Source organism: Acanthaster planci, linkage group LG08, assembly GCF_054643075.1.
Source record: "Acanthaster planci isolate LZ-2023a linkage group LG08, COTS_SCS, whole genome shotgun sequence".
Classification (NCBI taxonomy): Eukaryota; Metazoa; Echinodermata; class Asteroidea; order Valvatida; family Acanthasteridae; genus Acanthaster; species Acanthaster planci.
In genome coordinates, this window is record NC_141784.1 from 20777572 (window position 1) to 20797536 (window position 19965).

A 19965-nucleotide genomic window follows, 5' to 3' on the forward strand; every position below is an offset into this window, starting at 1 on the left:
TACCCCTTCATCTTCTGTTTTTACAGAGGTAGAAGGCAAACCTTAATGCAATGACCTGTTGCGAAAGTGACATGATCCCCGCATGTTGTTAATGTTATTCTGCCATGTGCACACTTGAGAAGCCACAGAAGTACTAGTACAGTAACTACCGTAGTTCCCAACGACCGTAGTACCGGTACTCTGATTACCTTAAGTGAACACAAACTGCATGGGAACCAATGAAGCTAGTTCCTCACAGACAGACTGCATTTTGGCACATATTTCAAAGGACACTGCTCAAAAGAACCCCATGTTCCACATACATGTACATGTACATGTACATGTTTGTGTACGTTTATACCAGTACTAGGGAATTGTTATAGATGTGTATTGTGACATGTGGAGACATTTTAACATGCAGGTGGAGTATTAGGTTCTACATGTACAGGTTAAGAATACTGACATTCTGGCCAAGAAAGTGCCAAAGGCTGGAGAGTTTTTTTCCCAAAATATGAACAACTCAGAATTCCAGCAATTGCCAGAAGTATCCCAGGTTCATGCACTTTCCATATATAACATTCTCCAAAGCAGATATGAGGGTACAAATCAATTGTAGTTGATGCTATTTTCGTGTCTCTTGCTCTACTTGATCCTGTGTATGCAACAGAAATGACTGGAATGTACTAGACCAGGAATGCCAGTACATTCATACCTGTATGAATATTCATAAGAGCCGTTCATAATGCAGCATGATGGCTCACTCTTGTCTAAATCATAAACTTCATAAAGTCATGCTTACAGATGAAAACAAACCCAAATCTGTGTCACATGCAAATGGTCTCTATGTATGTCAGAGGTAGTGTTGAAGAAAAAGTGGCACTCTTAAGTTAAAAACCCATGTGTAGACCAACATGGAAGCCTGGGGTTCATCACAAGAATGCCTCCACAGATGTTACACTGGTCATAACATGTACGTGCCGCCTCCAAGCAGAAAGCTGTTTTTCGACCAAAACACCCTGAACATCCTACTTGACCTCTGACCCCAACACATAGGGATCTCCCCGGGGTAATATTGAGAGTCAGTGAGGAAACAGTGTCTTGACTGTGTTGCCTTGAATTCACCCAAGTCAATACGTGACATGTCTACCATTCCTACCACAACTGTCAAAATGGCACTCGACGAAACTGACGTTGAATTATGGTTGGAATTTGACAATGGGTGGAAAAACAAATGAAACAAAAATCAGTCATTAAAATGATGTGTAGGCCTACTCCTTAAACAAGACTTTAATTCATCTTCAAATGGAGGTTTCAAGACGCATGCTTACTTGATCCTAAAGTCAGTCAATGGAGGTTACACAGTAAATGTGGCTTTCCAAAATGGCCCCAAGTTACAGGTGCATGTAGTATTGCGACCAACTTCTGGTACATCAATGACATTTAACAACTATGGACCAGTTATATTACAATTTCCATATTTTTGAAACATTTTTAACACTTAAACATTTGTCACTTTGTAAAGCTTTGAAGTTTCTGTCTCAGACCCACTGTATTTACACCAAAAGATCTTCAGAACAGTGTAACCAGAGTATTCTAAGCAAGCTGCCTCTTCAAAAAAAAAATCCCTCTTATCACAAATAGCTTGGAGGTGAATCACAGTGCCAAGAACAGCTCCAAGATAATATTCTTCCATCTCCAGAGAACAAGTTATGCCCCATGAAGGTTGACCGATACCCCTGGGGGAGAATTGTACCAAGCCTGTGCTCAACCACAGCCCATTAACTACCGGTACCAACAAGCCCTCTCACCCTCCAAGCATTCAAAACTGATAACCTCTTCCCTACCTCTCCCCTTCAGGCTCTTAACTTTGGCTAATACCAGTATTTCTTCCCCACAAACAGAAAAAAAAAAAATGTTTATCACACCATCTGGGTCATAATTACCCTCGTTGTGTGTCGTCCAACACCCCATCTCAGGTGGATTAAATTCAAACTGCTTTGGGTGATAATTTGTTGGCACTTTTTTCAAAGAGGTTTCACACCAGTTGATCAGAGGTAATTGGATGTGAAGAGATGGAGAGAACATTTCTCCTTTTAAACACTGATAATCCACTTTACCCTTAAAGCCAGCTTGGATGTAGGCCCTAATGTAAATTAATAAACAACCCTGCATCCCCCTGACTTTAAAGGGGCTCCTGCACTTACTGCTTGACATGGAATTTTCTCAGACTTTTCTTCTCATCAGACTTCTTTCTTTTTTAACTGCACATGTAGGCATATTTATCACTTCTTTATGATTGAAGGACATGATTCTTAATGTTTGAAATAATCACCTTTCCTGAACAGCAAATTTAACCTACACATATGCAAGTCAAGTCTGGTAAGCACAAACAGCGACCTGTTCTTCACTAGCTACATGTATAAACAGTAACCCACCCACCCTAACAAGAAAAAAGATCAAGAGGACTGTATTATTACAAGAAAACTTTTATCCAATTTAGCCTGACAGATGGTCCAAACATCCGAGAGAGTAATGCCTTGCCCACGTTCAATTTGGACACACTTGTTGCTGCCACTCATAATCTGATGGTGTAGTGAGATCAGACATTCCGCGACATTGGAAGGGGGTCCAAATTTACAACCAGCGGGCCATGGCAAATACACCACAAATTGCATTTGCGGGCCAGTCACCACCGGATTGTTAAGGGGGCTGTGATCAGTCCATCCGGCCACTTGAAATCCATCATTTTATGGGATTCAACCACGGCTCAACACAGGACCTATCAAGTAACAACCTGCATTCATGACCATGGATATGTTCACAAGTTGCATAGCTCACTTTCAGGATATTCTGTTTTTGGTTAGAGATTTACCTCTCATTTCCCTCTTCTTGGAAGCAGTCTTGTAATTTCTTCCTTGTTTACAAGTCAATTTAGACTTAACCCTAATCCAACAAGGACATGCATAATTTCAGTGGTTCCTAGGGGGTTAGGGATGCGAATGCCACTGAATGATGGATTCTAGGGAATCAAGGTGGTGCTTTTCCTTCCTCCATGGTGTGGTGGCTTTTTCCTTGCCTTCCACCTGTGCGACCCAGGTTCGAATCCCACCTAGGTCAGCATGTGGATTGGGTTTTCAGTCCCTGCCTGATTCAATGGGTCTTCACTCGAACATTTTTTTTAACTGGGGTTTTTCTAAAAAAGAACATTTCTTCATCGTCTTCTTCATGGGCACTTCATCCTGTCATGGCCACTAAATGGTAGTTGGATGTACAGATATAAATAAATAAAATAAACAAACTTTTGAACAAGTCCACAGGCTGGAATTCTTGTTCTAATGGTAGAACGAAGGTCTCCCTCATTTAAAGGCCCCAAGTACGAGCATTTCTATCACATGTGGGCATTCGCTCCATACACGGGTGCATTAACAAAACTTCACACCAAACAGTGACTTTTTCCAGTGGGTAAACCATGGCCCTTTAACTCCAAAGAGCTCCAGTAACCCGATGCCTGAGCCCATTACACAGGCAACCCTCACCCAGCACACCAGGTAACTGTGTGTACCAGCAGCACCGGTGACCAACACCCTTAAGTCATGCCGCTGCACTACTAGAACCTCTCCCATCAGTGCGCAAATCTAATAAACAGTCCTGCTCTGCATGAGTAACCCACATGAAAGAAATATCTGGCCACAGGCTGGCTCTTTGTTTCCCCCGCCCCTGCTGCTCTCCTGGATAGAAGAATCCCCTTCCCTCCCTCCCTAGACTTTTTTTTTTTACAGGAGAGGAGGGCAAGAAATAGATCCCAAGAACTACAGCTTCTTTTGTTTTTAGATAGCAGAGGTTTCAATAGTATAGTCTTGGGCCCAAGACGTCAGTGATCAAGAGTAAGTGTCCTTATTGTAGAGTGCCCTCGTACAACTGGTTTTGACTTTCCCCTACTGACATCTAGGGTATCTCAAAGAAATGGAGGGGTTGTGGCAATTTTATGTAAATAAGACTGTTGGCATAAACACTATACGAGAGCCTCTGGGTGGCAAGACTGGGGTTTTATTGATGGCACCCTGAAAAATAGAAACATTTCAACAACAAGATAACATTGGAGACGTGGCTAGTACCAGTAAGCACAGCAGCAATGGCTGAAGATGCAATTCAACAGAATAACGAGAGGCTACTAGCCTTACCTGCCTGATGAAATCTTCACTTGAAAAGTAAAGGGGAGAGAAAAATTCTGATGGACTGAAACCAAAAAACCAAACCAAAGCAGTGCTCTGGAAAAAGTCACTTTCTGTAAAAAAGATACCCAGGTGCACCGAAATGGACGAGGGCTCAAGTTTTTTTGACTTACATGTACATGTGATTGTGTAGTACGGTCTACAGGTGTACTGCAACCTTGTACGAGGGTACAGAGTTTCCAGGGTAAACACAAAGGAAGAGGACTTTAGGATGAAGTAAGATCAAGATAATGAGATTTTTTCCACTTACATGTACTTCTCATTCCAACTGCTTTGTCATGTGCCCTGTTAACAATAGCAGATATCAAAAAATGTGTTGTACCATAGAGCTATGTTCCTAGCTCTATGGTTGTACACATGTGCAATGTCCCATTGGAAGTACTGCACATATACAATGTACATACTCCCTTGCAAGTTGGGCTAACACTTAAAAAAACAAATTTATGCAACAGTAATGTATGTTAATAAAATTGACTGAAAAAAGTCTTGTGACAATCAAATCATCATTACTACTGTCTACTCACTGGCAATGAACCAAGCATTTGCCAACTGCTAACAGTTACCTAAGCAAACAAGGCATGGCGCATGGGTACTCCCAAGCTGTGGAATACACCTTTGAAACCAGGGATAAGGCCTTTTTTAGGGCTGGAGAGGGGATTTGCATATTACAGGATCTAAGACCAGATGAGCTGAGTTCCCAGTTTACAGGGGGGGAGGGGGCTATCCAGGAACTGACACTGTATACTGTTGTGGAGGGATTAAGTTAATCATCTCCTGAGATGGGTACATGTGCCCACAACAATGCATCCTCCCACACGGACACACCTTCTAAGGAATGGAGTTTACAAGGCTGAACCCATTTCATTGCCAGTGGAAAATTCATTTTAGTGTCTGTCCGTGCCAGTGTCATGTGACTCACTTATCCAGGGCAAACTGGTAGGCCAGAGGTTCAATATTTCAGCCCTCCGCATGTCAATTCGAAAAGCAAGCCGAGGTTTCCGAAGTCAAGGCCAATTTCATGTTGAAAATCCAACTACATCTGCAGACCATGTCCATAGGGTATGGAGTCAAAGATCAGATCGAGGCAGACAGGTGGCTGAAAATGAGATGAGTGGACCAAAATCATGTGTCACATACATGTACATGGAAAAAGTTACAGTCTAAATGGAAAGACCAATTTGCGCTCTTGATTGCTAACTAGACAGGCATATTGACGTCAGTGAAACAAACCTTTTCATGATTCGTGCACCTACATGTACATGCAAGCTAAAGGACAATTGAATTCCATGACTTTTCCACGACCAAATTATGAAAATCTATGACTCAAGAATGCAATTTCTATTGTCTATTCAGACTTTTTAAGTTGCAAATTAAATTATGTAGTTTATGCACTTATTTCTGATAACAGAAATTACACACAGTGCTTGAAAAAGTCCATGACTTTAGTCATGTTCACAAAATTCCACGACTTTTCAAGGCCTGGAAAACAAAAATTAATCTCTAGGACTTCTCCTTAACTTTTCCAGGCCGCAGGAGCCCTGTCTTTTTGAGGATTCTACCAGCAAAGAGGACATGAACTGTAAGCTGGAACAGGCTGGCTATAGCCAGCCAAACTAGTCTCTGCTTCAATCTGACGCTGCGCCTACCCTACCATGTGCAACCCTAGGGGAACCCCATTATCCTCCAAGACATTCCTTGCCTCCTATTCAGACTCAAGAAAGGCGCCAAGGCTGCATCCAATCTCTTCCCCCCCATGCTGACTTTTCCGGCAGCGCCATTCCATCAATGACTCCTTTCTTATTCATTTGTGTCATTTTAACGGGCAGGTCGACAACCTCCAGGCTTCCAAACAGCCATTTGTGAATCTGATTAGAGAGGGGAAAACAGGAACTTTTGAACTCGGAAGAATCATTTTGTAAACAGCAACTTGATCAACAGTGACAAAGCTGCCATGTCTGAGTTCAGGTTCTTAAGTTCAATTCTGGTTCTGCAGTCACCATTCAAATGAGACAAGGCTGAACTTAAACGACATTTATCTCAAGCTGTGAACTGCATAAACGTGTTGATGTATGCAGCATACATGCACCCTGTCAGGATCAATAGTTGTCAATATATGTATTTGTTACAGAATGTCTGTGACTGTAGCAATATTTCAATTCAAAAACAGTGTGCCTGCTTAAAGTGAGAAAAAACACTGTCATTTATTCGGAACAGAACCAGAATTTTAAGCTGATCCTAACCATTAGATCATTATAAATTCATGCACCGTCTTCACATTTTGTAGTCCAAATGATGCTCTCCTGCAAACACACACAAGTCAGATCACTGAAGTCCTCTGCATACCAGAGCTTCATGCCAGATAGTCAGAATCATCGAGGTCATAGTTCAAAGCTTGTGCAATCTTCCAGTCTCCCCTGGCATTCATTTCCCCTCCTCAGGCCCAACATATGGCGGTCCCTATCAGCCTTCTGGTCACAATGTCAAACAAATATAAGCCGACAATTAACCTGATTCACTTCATGCCACACAAATCAATCATAACGGTGCAGTAATGCAATACTTCTTTCAAGCAAGGTCGGCTGAAACTGGTGAAGGAGCTCCAGCGGAGCATTATGATGTTGGGCCTGGGTTGGGAAAAAACCAAGGTTACAAACAAATACAATAATTACAATGCAAAGGAAGAAACATGGAGGGGCACTGTGGCAATTTTCAGGGGATTTTTTTTTCTTGGTCTGTCAGGTACCCGTACATGTACATGTACTTAAATGTAAGAAACAAGTCCGAGTAGTTTAAAGCATCTTTTGACTAGGTTCTGTATGCAAGGCCTATGAGGTTAAAATTAGAATGGTCTTGAAGCAATCAGACCGTGTCTATGAAAATTGAGAAACCTCACAGACATTTGATGATGTAAATTCATTGGATGAGCACAGAGCTAGGGGTGGGACAGATACATTAAACTGCTCAATATGTCTTGAAGCAGATTACAGGACTCAACTCAACTCCATGACTAAATTCACTTCACCACTGCATTGGCAATGGGTTTTTTAATTAAAACACAGAGTTTCAACAGCAGATATCAACTTTCCTTGAACTGTTAAAACTGGAAGTAAAAATCACAATATATCTGTACCAAAACAGACAGCGAGTGCACACACTGGATACGAAACGGGCTTTAAAAGTACAACTTACGGGCAGACAACTCAGCCAAACGCCAACGTGTTCCTCACTTTCAAACTCTCTTTCACTAGATAAAGAACATCTTGGAAGCAAAACTAATGTAGGTGTTCAACATTTACTGGTACAACCAACCACACTGACTTACCTTAACTAATACCTTTGCAAGAGCATACCTGTAGAACATTCCGAATATTCCCAATCCAACGATTGAAGAGGACACCACTTGACAATTTCACAGGTACCTGCTGTAGATAAATCCAAGGAAGGATGTACCGCAAAATGCTGGGGTTTTTTTTGGAGGGGTCAACAACTTCTCAGAACGGGAGGGGTAAATTTTGAGTGAGTCAATCATTCATTTATTCACATAGTATGTAAACTACGGACAGCTCCGTTTACAGTGCAGTGTTCGTCTCAAGTTATTTCTGTCAGAAAACAAATCCTCACTCACTGTACATTAAAAGACCGTAAAGACTGCTCTCTATTAGAGGAAACATGACCTGTTTCTCAAAAAAGAAAAAAAAAAGAGCGTTAAATGGGAGGGGGGATACAGAACAGACTAAAAAGGGGTCTTAATTCGACTACAATGAAACCAAAGGATTGGCACAATATTACAGCTTCAGGAGGATTTGCATCTTGTTTGTGTCCGAGCCTGGATGAAAAGGGAGCCCGTAAAGGGATGAATAGAGAGAGGAGCAGAGCAGGGTTGAGACTGGACAAATGGGGGGTTATTTGCTTGCTGGGCCATGACAGCCCCAGGGGGCTGAAAGGGGAAAGGGTGAAAAAGAGATAATGAGGTTCAACCAATGAAAGGGGTGAAAAAAGAAAGAAAACGGCTGACCAATGGAATTCAATTCACGCCAGAAATGGCCTAAGCTTCTCTCTTCTTCGCTGTCTAGTTTGTATTGTAAAGGCATGCATGCATTTTTTCTCCCCTCTAAGAAGTCACTCAACAGGAGAGTGGTGTTGTATTTGTTCACCCGAGCACCCTTCAATATGGTGGCCGTACTCTCTAATGGGGATGCAGCAGTAGATAGTTTGGAATGCACAAATGTGGTCAATATGACATCAATAAAAACAAACAGCAGCTGGATAAAACAGGAAACACTGCTATTTCAATATTTGCTGCTGTTGATATGAAGAGATTGCCTCATAAATTACAATGGTATAAACATTTTAGGGTCTCGGCATCATTCTAAGAAAGAATTTTATTCTTCCCAAGGGTGAGGCCAATGCCTCCAGTCCAGAAACACTCATTCTATATTCATGCATCCAGTCTTGTCCTACTTCTAAATGCTAATATACTACATGTACGTAGAAGGTTAACTTGAATAACATATATTTATATTGATATCTTCAGTAGGAGCTACTCCTCAGATAAAGAGATTACAGTATATCTGCCCTTTTCCAGTTCAGTGATAGAGAAATCTTTGTTTTTTTTTATGTTATTAAACAAATTCCATGACCCACTCCATCTCCACCAACCACTACTGACAAACATGTTTCACCTGCTTCCGAGCTCTGTAATATTTCAAGCAAGAGAACATCTCTGATTGTATGAGCCTCTTCTCTTGCACATATTTGTGGCCAAATGCATTCTCAAAATTCAGTTTATGATGCATAAATTTGACAGTCTCTGACCACAGAAGGCAAAAATGCAAAGCCACTTTTTTTATATATGGGGATTTACAAAAATGCTTTAACTGAAGTGTCCAGAAGAATAAGGCAGGTACATGTATGTAACTTGGACTTCGACAATAAACAAGGAAATTCCAATCTTAACGAGACTCTGTCACAGCAATACATTGCTTAACTGAAAGTCCAGTTGATATTCTAATACTGTAGAATTTAGTAGGGTTTAATGGTGTCGACAAAAATCAGTTAATGATATGTCAAGGAATGATACTCGCTTCTAATGACGCTGTTGCATGAAATGGCTCAATATCTCTTTTTAAAAACTTTTGCACTTTTGGCTTTATCATGTGTATCACTACAAACATCCGTTACAAATACATGTGGGATATATCTTCAGGAAAACCCCAACAAGAAATATTTTCAACGGTTTATGTTGTACTCAATGTTGGCAACACGCGGTGTGGTGTCTCCATGAGAGACTACGGCATGCACAAATATGTACTGGCTACGGCTCTCCACCGCTGCCTCTTTTTATTAAAATTCAAAGCCGCATCACAGCAGACAGGACCAGATTATGGCTACCCCTGTCAGGCGCCACCCCATACAATCCCATTTATTAACTAAATTGATACACCGACAGTGCTGGGTGAACATACGTGAATGGTATGAGCATGAAGTGAAAAACGAGGCAATCAGCTGATCCAAGGAAAACTTGCATGCCTGACAAGGGATATAAGGATTAAACTGCTGGATGTCAACGGATAAAGTTAAAGACTTCAAATGTTTCAACTTTTGTGCATTCTTTCACATGACAAACCTGAAAATAATGGCAGTGTGCGTATTGTATTGCTAAAATGGGTAAAAGCACGTGCAACGAATGGGAAAAATCTAAGGCAGATAACAGCAACAACTTTAAAAAAATCCCTTCAGTGTACAAGTGCTTTCTTCTGGTGACCTTCTTTAAAGTAACAACTTTCCAATCAAATCCAAAATACTTATTTTTATGAGTTTTTTTATGGATTGTGACTGTAGAGCCTTGGCACCATGTACATGTAGGCCCTACATGTAAACTCAGAGCATGTACATGTACATGTAAGGTTGTTTACTTGCAAAGCAGACAGGGCAAACGGGTACCACCGGTAAATTTAAACTGTGCGCACCTTTACAACAAATTTTAAAAGTTTCAAGTCAAGAAAGGAAGAGTGAAGCTTGAAATACCAAAGCAAATGTACAAATGCTAGGAGGATAGAACTAGTGTCACAGTATTTTGTCGGTATGTTGGTAGTGGTATGCTGAAATCCTGATAAAAAAGGGTTAACATAGGGCACTTTGAACAAAAAAAATAATAAAATGGTAGTGTCGTATTTTATTTACTATGGCATTCAGCAACTTAAAACAAAACCACTGAATATAAATAATGATGTCGCCCAGATTAGAATACTTCTTCCAGACTCTCTGGCCCCAGTGAAGTTTTTACAGCCCTACAAACCGAGAAGAGGTGAAATGGAACCAAAAATACAAGGCCCCAGGGACCTCCCCACCTACTTCTGATACTTTTCCTGGCCTTGATCCTCATTCCTGGGCACACACATGTATGCTCGCTCTCACTGCTTTTAAAGGGCCGACGTGTGGTACCCCTAACACCTCTGCCAATTACTGGTTACAGCATGCTGGTACTTGGTATGTGACCATATTTCAGCAGAGGGGGATAAGACAAGATTTGTAATGTGCAAGCTTTAGTTGGATCCCTTAAGTACATGTAACTGCAAATTTTCAACAATGGGCGCACTTGTTCAATAAGGAATTGAGCTAGTCTGCTATCTGTATAATATACTTGGATAAAAACCAGACGAACATGGACCCAGGGTTACACATCACAACATACAACAAAACCAATTACAAACTCGCTTTACCCAACTCATGATCTAGTGTATAAACACAAAAACAGTAACATATCTGTTAGAAAAGGCACTGAAGTTCTCAACTGTAAAGTTAGAACACTGTGCTGTTCAAAGTTCAGGCACATGAGTGTTTGAACTAACAATGTAACAACCAAGAATCTCAGTGATAAAAACTTGCCATCTTCTCCTAAAAACATGAAGGACACCACAGAGTGCTTTCCTTTAAATAACTGTGACATCACAGTGACATCATCCACCAACAGCTGTGCCACAGCCACAGCCAAACAAGCTTTGTCAACAAGGCACCAACTAGGCAACACAATATTCCAGACTGGAAAAAAAAAAGTCAGGCCCGACCGACCCGCAGTTGAGAGGGAACAAAATCATAACACGATCAAATCAAATTGTTCTTGCCTGCTGGAGCTCCCGGGCTTTAGGCTGCAGCTCAGCAGTAAACATCATCAAGACAGGCCAAGAGAAAAAGTCATACCCAGAAGTCTGTGCTACACACCCCAGACAGTGAAGGTGAGAGCACGCTGAAACTGAAAGTGTCAACGGAAACTGGCCATTCACCTGTTGTATAAATATTTGGGTTACTCCAGTGAGTAGAGCCTGTTTGTAACTTCACCCACCGTCTGGGTTTATTTGAAACAAGTGGGCCACAAACAGTAGAGAACCTAATGTCATAACAAAAATGTACACAAATACATGTACTTACACCGGACTGGTGCACGCTGCAGCATGCAGTGACTATTTGTGAAGTCAACTTCTCACTGCTGATTTTTGGATCAAGCTTGCTATTCATTAGATCAATCAACTTCCAGTTTACATTCAGCAAACACAATAATGCGTATAGTTCATTGCCACACACTGCAATCTTATCAAAATTAAGGCACAAAGTACACGCTCAGTCTCCACTGACTTTGCACAATGGCAAATGACTGCCATTGTTTCATCACTAAAAATCAAACCATCTGCACAAAACCTTCAGAAACAACTGTGTCCTTTCTTCAATGCCTGGGCTTTGCCATGAAACTTTCGCCGATCTCTTGGTCATATCATAGAGAAAGGACAGGTCTATTCAATGAATGTCTTTCTCAATTTCTTGCTCCCTGACACCTGTGAAATAAAAGGCAGGGTCCGGGCAGGGCCCCATGCCAGGAGGAAGCTGAAAATAATGGACCATGCTAATTTGGGCAAAGCCCCCTCTGGTGGAGCAGGGGATTTATCCCCATCCATGTGAGGGGCCCCTTGTAGAAAGCCTATCATCAGAGGTCACGCTAGTATGGGATGACCTTGCATCATAAAAAAGGGTCAGCTAGAATTTCAATCCACAGAAGAGAACCAGCAGATTCTTTGAGGCAATCAAAATTTGTGTCTTCCTGTTATTATCAATCAGTTCTGTTGAAAATTATTCCATATCTGGACATATCACTTAACACCCTGTGCACAAACCCTACTGACTGGTCTGAAAAACTGTTTCAATACTTTCCCTGAAACATTTGATGTTTTAGGCTGTGTTATCACTTTCTGATGGCCAATAAACCACTGTAAGGGAAAATGAATGATTTTATTTTCATGTATTGTATGGAACCTTACTATTCTGTCTCTGACATTTTCAATTAAAAGTTTGCATAATTCTGTGGAAACTGTCAGGCTAGAAAGTGCAGTGAATGTGCGCATGTTTTTAACTTCATGATGCCGTTCAGTTTCTCTTTCATCAATTTTCAGTCGAAACTGCATCACTGCAAACTTACTTTTCAAGAAGTTCAGACCTTTTCTGAAATGATTTAAAGCTTCTTCCAGCAGGCTAGGCCAAGAGCTACATTCAAAAACTTAACACATAGGCCCTTTAGGGGCTACCACATGCTACAAGCACGACAAGTTACAAGTGACTGATCCAAAAAATCATAACACTCATGACAAGTAAGTAGTTCAAACCATGTTCAAATAAACATTGAACTTAATTAATCAGTTCATGAAGTAACAAGATGTATGCCGAATATTACCACACAAAGTTCATTATATGGGGAAGAACAACACTTATTTCCACTACTGATGATCAGCCCTCCATTTGCCTTCAACTTTTAACTGCCATGCACACGTCGTACCGCGTATTAACGAGAAAGCGGCAGCAGGGAGGGCACGCTCCAGAAGACGGCTTGAGGGGAAAGTTCGTCCTCTCTCCCGTGGATTATCGGTAATTCTACGTTTCCATGATCCCTCATTGCACGTCGTACTCATCGGCCAAGCTAGGCAAACACACCCCATGGAAACTAGAAATTCTTACCTTTACAGAATCCTGTGTGAAATGATTGTTCATGGACGGAAAAGTGTCATATCAGCTACAAAGTTGCCTCTTCATCCATTGCCTTCCGAGTTCCAGACCATGCCGTGCACCATGCCGTAGACATATGTACACGTACATTATACAAACGGTATGGCACGGGCACACACACTCGCGCTACCCACATTCCTTCAGCTCAGTTTATCTCCACTAGTATCAAATATCGCGCTGTTGAGACCCCACATGTACAAAATCGACTCGTCTACCAAAAGTTTTACTGGCCCACTTTTGTCAAATTTTAACAAATATCTTTCATAATAAAAATACCGAGATGATGGAAATAATATTCTGCATCAAGTTTGCTGCAATAATGTTTAAAAAATGGAGGGCTGCGCCCGAATTGGATTCTACCATTATTCATTTTAGGGGTGTTTGCGGACCAGCCGGCAGCCTTAATGAAGTCCGTCTGGCCTCGTCGAGTGAGAAGGGTCCAAGTTTGACCTCGATGTAATGACAGACGAGAAAGACAAAAGACCTGCAGTTCTGGCGAAACCATGCGATACATCCCAAATCTTGCCAGTTCATTATGTCGAGCTGTCTGCCGACAGTGTTTTGACACGGTTGTGGAATTTCCAAACATTTTATTTTGCAAATAATTTCAAAATTTCTAAAATGTTTGGGTATTTGGAATGCGGGCAAGTTTAAAGGTGCAGCCGATGACTAACGACCGAAACTAGTTCAGTTACTGAAGACGACATTTTCTGAATTACTTAATCAACAGCCTTGAAGTTTGTCACTCCTTGCTCAGTGAAGGAAAAGAAAGCTCCAATGATAAAAGTTGGAAATAATTGCGCTTCAGATGAAGTGCTTTTAAAAGTGACCATTTTAAAAATAAATTTGACAGGCTTTTACTTAATAAAAGATATTCAATTACTGTAGGATTGCTACAGCAATGTCAACCTAGCTTGTTTCCAGTGTACATTGTAAACTACCAATTTTTTACATATTCATAAACATTATGAGAGACATGTGCATCTTTTCAGTCCTTGACACACATTAAGCTGTTCAGCATCAAATGTTTCATGAACAATCTGGACGTACAATACACACATGACACATTGTTTTACCTGGAAAATTGCACCGTCCTTTTTTAATGTCCATCATTTACATAATTAACACATGTAAAAGATACCATATACCGACTAAAGCCAAATTGGTCTAAAAACAATTTCTATGCTTTTTATGTTCGTCATTGAAAACTGTACCGAAAGAGTTATCATTCTCATTTCCTTCTTTGTAGGGATATTTCTCACAAAACATTCAAATCAATACCATCATGATTTTGACAAATGAGAACAAGTAACAACCGTCCTTTTTCCAGTCTCTTTACAAAATTATGCATAGAGCTTATTGTGAGATAGACAAATGGGTATTTTTATAGACTTTTCCGATTAACTTCTGTGGATGACAACTCACATGCATCTACATTTATGAAACAAATGGTAAGAGAACCCTTAAAGAAAGGATCTTGCCGTCTATCAGTCATAAAAAATAGTTTTCAGTAAAACATAAAATGATACAGGTTTGTGCCTCACACGGCAGAAAAAGCTCTTTTGTTTGTGATTGATACAAATCTGCAGCTCTGACACATTTTGGAGCTACCTACATGTGCTCACAAGATGGTCTTTGGTGCTTTTCATAATGCAATGCAGACAGGATGTCTTGTTCTCGACATCCTCATGGGTACATCACAACAATAACTTATCCCTCCCTAAAATTACAAATCAGCACCAGTCCATCTGGATACGAGGCGTGTCTTTGTTTCACAAGGGTACTGCAGATTTCAAAAAAATCATGGAATAAAGCCACCAACTTTACGCCCAGTTCTCTGAAGCAACAAATGAGCAGACACTTTTCCCGCAGACAAGATTTCCTGAGTTCTTCAGTTTCACTTGTGGGAGAAAGCCTTCAAATTTCCCTCGTTTTGAAAAAAAAAATATTTCCATTTGACATTATGCAAAGTATTGCAGTAAAATGTATCTGGATGGGCGCATTAAACCTCTGACCTATTTCCACTGTGCCACATTTGGTATAAGAGTTTGTGACTCAAAAGAGAACTCAGGTGAATTTAAGCGTCTTGGGTCAGGCCGCTCATACATCTGTAGAGTAACACTAGTACTGAATTCTCCCCTCGATGTTGGAAACCACCTGTGATACCTGTGCTGTGATTAATTCCGGTGAAGTATGCTTGAAATGGTCTCATCGATTTGGTGTCAGTACACATGGACCATCCCGTAGAGAAATCTGCCAAAAAAATAACTAGTTATGGAAACAGTCACAGACTTTGAAATGGGGAACAAGTGCACAAGCCTGCATAAGTTGGAACGAGGCAATAAGCAAAACTGAGACGATCAGATCTATTATATCAAATCCAAGCAAGTAAATTAAACAGGATAACTTACTATTCTCTGAAGTTGTTCCCCCCTCCCATTGATCACTACGCCCCACCCACAATTCTCTCCCACATCTTCCTCAGACTCGAACATATTTGAGTAAAAAAGGATACGTCCAAAACAGTACATAAGTCTGAAGCAAGAAGGTTAAGGAAAGTAAAAAGGCAAGAATGAATCACACATTTTACACAACATGGAAGAACACGACTAAAACCAAGTTCAGACTGGCACACCGAAGTCATGTCAAACTAGATTTTTCCTGAAATTTGGATTACGAGTGACTACCCATGTAAGACTTGGAAAGATCCAATTGTGCAGTTTTTCAGAACAACCCCATATTGCCTTGGTCTCATCAGCTGAACTCAATGCCAATTTATGTAGATAGGGAGTAATTTGACAATTTGCCCTTTTGAAACCCAAAATCCAGGGGCAGCCCAATTTAATCTCCAGCTGCTGCGACACCTGTCTAAAAACAAAATCTATGCAACTAAATTTTAGTTACTTCACCCTGTTCTATTTGGCATTGGTTCAACGCAACGCTGGTAAGCAGGTCTGCAGTAGGTGTCAACCCCCCCCTTGGATTTTTTAATGGTTACAATAAAACATTTCAGGGAAATACCGAATATATCAATTATTTATACTGATCTGTAATGTTTGGCTCCAAAATATATAAATTTCATGTTACTGACATTATTTAAATGGTCCTTTTTATGCTGAAAGGAGTGGTTCAAGGTAATATTTCAGCGGTATTTGCCAAACAGATGCAAACCAGAATCCTTATTATAATCACCCAAAGAGTCAAAGCGACCAATTGAAGATAGGGAGGCATTTCTATGCACGAGATTTATATCGTTTGAAAGGATACAAATAGTCCTCCTAACAGCCCGCTGGTAACCAAGGGTTGTCTGTGACGGAAGAATTCCTGCCATTTACGCCCGGCCTTCACGCAAAGCATAAGCTACCAGAGCCATCGCGGAAAAAGGTAAGGTAAAGATTTTATGGTTGTTAGTGGAAGGGAGGGGGGGTAGTCAAGTGGTTAGGATTCGTAACTCCCGATCACAGTCAAAAGTCAGAATCCAGGGCATGTGGTATGGTTTATCTATAGAATATATAGTGTGTTAATAACCCCATTCCGGAGTGTTACAGCATAAGAATCACACATGGGACAAATAAAGGTGAACAAATACTTACGGAGAAGACAAACGAGACAATGAAGTAGAAAATGAATCCTTCCAGTCCCGTCAATCCCAGAATCCCTGCCGATGAGCCCGAGAGGGCCGACACAAAGGTGCGACTGTCGTACCAAAGAACAGAAGGAAAAGGGTGGATATTTAAGGAGCAGTGAGCGCACTTATGAGACCATGAACTTTTGGGAGACTGGCTTTGGGCTATCTAATACAAGTAAGAGTTCCTTATCATGAATAGAAACCGCAAGGAACTAAACACAAACTGGCCATTGTTATGTTATCATGTACACCCTTAAATGTGTAGTTTTTAAAAGGAAGCTTACCAGTTTTATTCAGTATGGCATATTGTGAACCTTGGTAAATCATATGAAGCCATTGATAAATATTAACAACTGGGAAGCTCAGCAGGATGAATGAAACACGGTCAATACTTTCATGAACATCTCTTGTAATTCAATATTCCCTTGGATTTTGTTGAGTATGTTTAATTCCTGTTTTAAATAGACAAATGAGAGTGGTACAAGCAGGACAGGCAAATGACAGGGCAAGAAAGAGAACCATTTCAGAAGGAAGTGTGGATTCATCACAGAACCATTTCCGTCAGGCAGACTTACATGTATTCTCTCCCAGCCAGGCAATGAAATTGGAAAAAAAGGACCATCTTTACAAGTACGTGGACTGTGGGCACACCTATGAAATGTTCCAATTGTACTCAACTTCTCACTTTTGAAGCAATGATTTTTGGAATACACTTAATTGGTACATATTAAACCAAAGTGGGACATCCAAGTTAAACAGCAGAGCAGGCGAGACCCTTACCAGTACGACAATATGGACATGTTGGTACGAATTGCGAGTTCATTGTAGACGATTGGCTCTGCAAGAAATGAAATTTAAACAAAATTTACTAAACAAGTTTTAACTCTGTACTCAGAATCCTTGATATTTGACTGGTCCATGATCCCGATATGATTTTGCTGTTGCACATGAACACCTTCTGTAAGTGTTTTGGATCCTCAGAAATTTTAACACTGCAAATCTGCATCTGGTTGATGGTGACGCTGACATTATATTTACGAGATGGAATTTAGAATTAGTGCAATTTGGGACCTTCTCTCAAAACAAAATATTGAGGAAAAAAAAAGAAAATATGATGTCAGCATCACCAGCAACCAGATGGTGGTGATGCTGACATCATATTTACGAAATGGAATTTAGAATTAGTGCAATTTGGGACCTTCTCTCAAGAGCTATAATCAAGAAAATAAATAGAAATATCCTGTAATGTATTATAGAAATCAATTATAAATAAAAGGATAATCGTGCACTTTTTTGGGGGGGGGCACAAGTGGGAAAAATTACAAAATGCCCAGGACAGTCGAGCAAAGGCATGGAGCCCGGGTCTCAAAGCATGGAGGTAGAATTCTACCTCCATGCTCAAAGTTAGCATTGTACTTAACATGTTTAGCTACTATTACCACCAGACCATGTACTGAATCTATTTCAGAGGGCAAATTTGGTAATTATAACACAATATTGTATGGGTTCCCTGTCAGTATTGGCATCAAAATTGATAAATACCCGGCCACTAAAATAAATGCCTATATACCTCATATCACTGGTTACGCTTTTCCAAAAAAAAACACAAACTGATATCATGGATAGGTATACTTTTATTATGCTTATTTCTGAGAAAAGAAGTAGATTTGCGTCCATCACCCACAGGTCCCAACGCCTTTTAAATTATGCAAATCCATATTTAGACCTAGCTCAGTTTAAATGGCAATCTTTTGTATGTCCAAATGTCTGTTTGAGCTATGGTGCAGCAAAAAAGGCAAAAAATTGGAGGTATTAAAGTAAAATCTCTCCGCTGGCCCTTCACTTCGATTTCATTTCAGGCCTAGCCTGCTATCAACATGTTCGAGAATGGACGATGAATTGAATTCAATCAACGTCATCGCGTCCTAATACTGAACTCACGCTGTGATGTACATGTGTGTCTAATTTGATTAATGTGCTTAAATCTATTTGTGGGAGAATCGTAATTCGTATAACCTGTATGTAAAATAGAACTAATAAATACCGTTTGGAACTTGCAAATCCGTGCGTGCGTGAAGCCCTCTGCTGGTCGCCATTTTGATTACGCTTACAAAATTACAGAGCTAGAGGGCGCTAGACACTTTGCAAATACATGCACAATGTTACACTTTTTGACAATTATTCTCGATAACCTCGGGCTCTCTCACCATTCAGCAAGGTTGGAATCTCTAAACATGTTTCGTTCCTAAGCTAGCATCTGATATCACAGGCATGTTTTTCTTTTCATTCATTCTTTGTTTTTTTTTTGGGGGGGGATTAATTCCCGAGAGTTTCTTCAGCACAACAGTGTCTTTTGTGTAACAAACACTGAGGTATCGTTAATTGTCAGGTAAAACCCTCTACCGATGCCTGGTTTTTGTACGAGACTGACTCCCCAAAGATGCACTGCATAATATGAAAAAAAGACACAGATCCCGTGGATTATTTATGTCAATGTGATATTCTATGTGTCACGTACACACAGGATGCATTGTTTTGGCAGGCAATTAAGTCAACAGTTTTCAAATCTGTTGTGAAAATTAGAGACATTTTAGCGTTTTGACGTGAATTGTATTGAAAAGTATAGAATTGCAGAGTTTTAAATTCTTCAAATATGGTCTGAACAGATCGTAACCACCCGCGTCTGTCCCGATTCGTCCTTGGTTTCCATGATCCCCTATTTCCTCCAGGATAGGATGGCGTAACTGTCTTGAGTCCTCACACGGTGTGTGTTCTACTTCTAAGTTTAGGCCTACCGTGCACCATACTTGACAATTTAACAAGGATCTCTCTCCCTCCGGTGGAACATGGACTACAAGTAGACTCGTATGTCTGTGTCCCACATACCACAAGTGAGACAAACATACACCACCTCAACTGAAAAAGGGAGAGTCACTCACATCTTTTTCTTTTTTTTTCATGGTTCACCGTTGCAATGTTTCATCTGAAACCAAATCAGAAAGTGAAAAGAGCTCGGACAGAATTGTGTGCTCCTCATGTAACCATATAGCCCTTCAGACCGAATAAAAAACTTTATTT

General features: G+C 40.5%; 2 protein-coding genes across 5 annotated transcripts in view; both read right to left on the bottom strand.

The window, feature by feature from the left end:
* LOC110975973 (transcription activator GLI2-like) overlaps positions 1-13572 on the bottom strand; it is a 42389-nt gene extending 28817 nt beyond the window's left edge. For 2 of the 3 annotated variants that reach the window (XR_015426148.1, XM_022228864.2), the window contains exon 1: positions 13212-13572. The gene's annotated coding sequence lies outside the window, so the exon portion shown is untranslated. Of the gene's footprint in view, positions 1-7533; positions 7983-13211 lie in introns of those variants that run through there. The other variant, XM_087140041.1, reaches the window with a different exon arrangement.
* A 754-nt stretch (positions 13573-14326) lies between these two features.
* Positions 14327-19022, bottom strand: emc6 (ER membrane protein complex subunit 6). Of its 2 annotated transcripts, XM_022231530.2 has the most exons (6): positions 18932-19022; positions 17668-17725; positions 16853-16955; positions 16527-16619; positions 15775-15794; positions 14327-15512 (listed from the first exon to the last, which is right to left on the bottom strand). In XM_022231530.2, exons 1-6 carry the CDS (start codon positions 18981-18983, stop codon positions 15482-15484), a joined length of 357 nt encoding a protein of 118 aa, XP_022087222.1. In that variant the 5' UTR covers positions 18984-19022; the 3' UTR covers positions 14327-15481. The 2 variants fall into 2 exon arrangements, with proteins under 2 accessions (XP_022087222.1, XP_086996170.1); XM_087140044.1 differs by lacking the exon at positions 15775-15794.
* Between the last annotated feature and the right edge of the window lie 943 nt (positions 19023-19965).

Coding starts and splice junctions, on each gene's coding strand:
- emc6 (XM_022231530.2), bottom strand. CDS start 18,983: ATGGCGACCAGCAGAGGGCTTCACGCACGCACGGATTTGCAAGTTCCA. Junction 17,726..18,931: donor GGATTTGCAAGTTCCAAACG/GTATTTATTAGT, acceptor CATTTCTTGCAG/AGCCAATCGTCTACAATGAA. Junction 15,795..16,526: donor GGCTGTTAGGAGGACTATTT/GTATCCTTTCAA, acceptor TTCTTGCTTCAG/ACTTATGTACTGTTTTGGAC.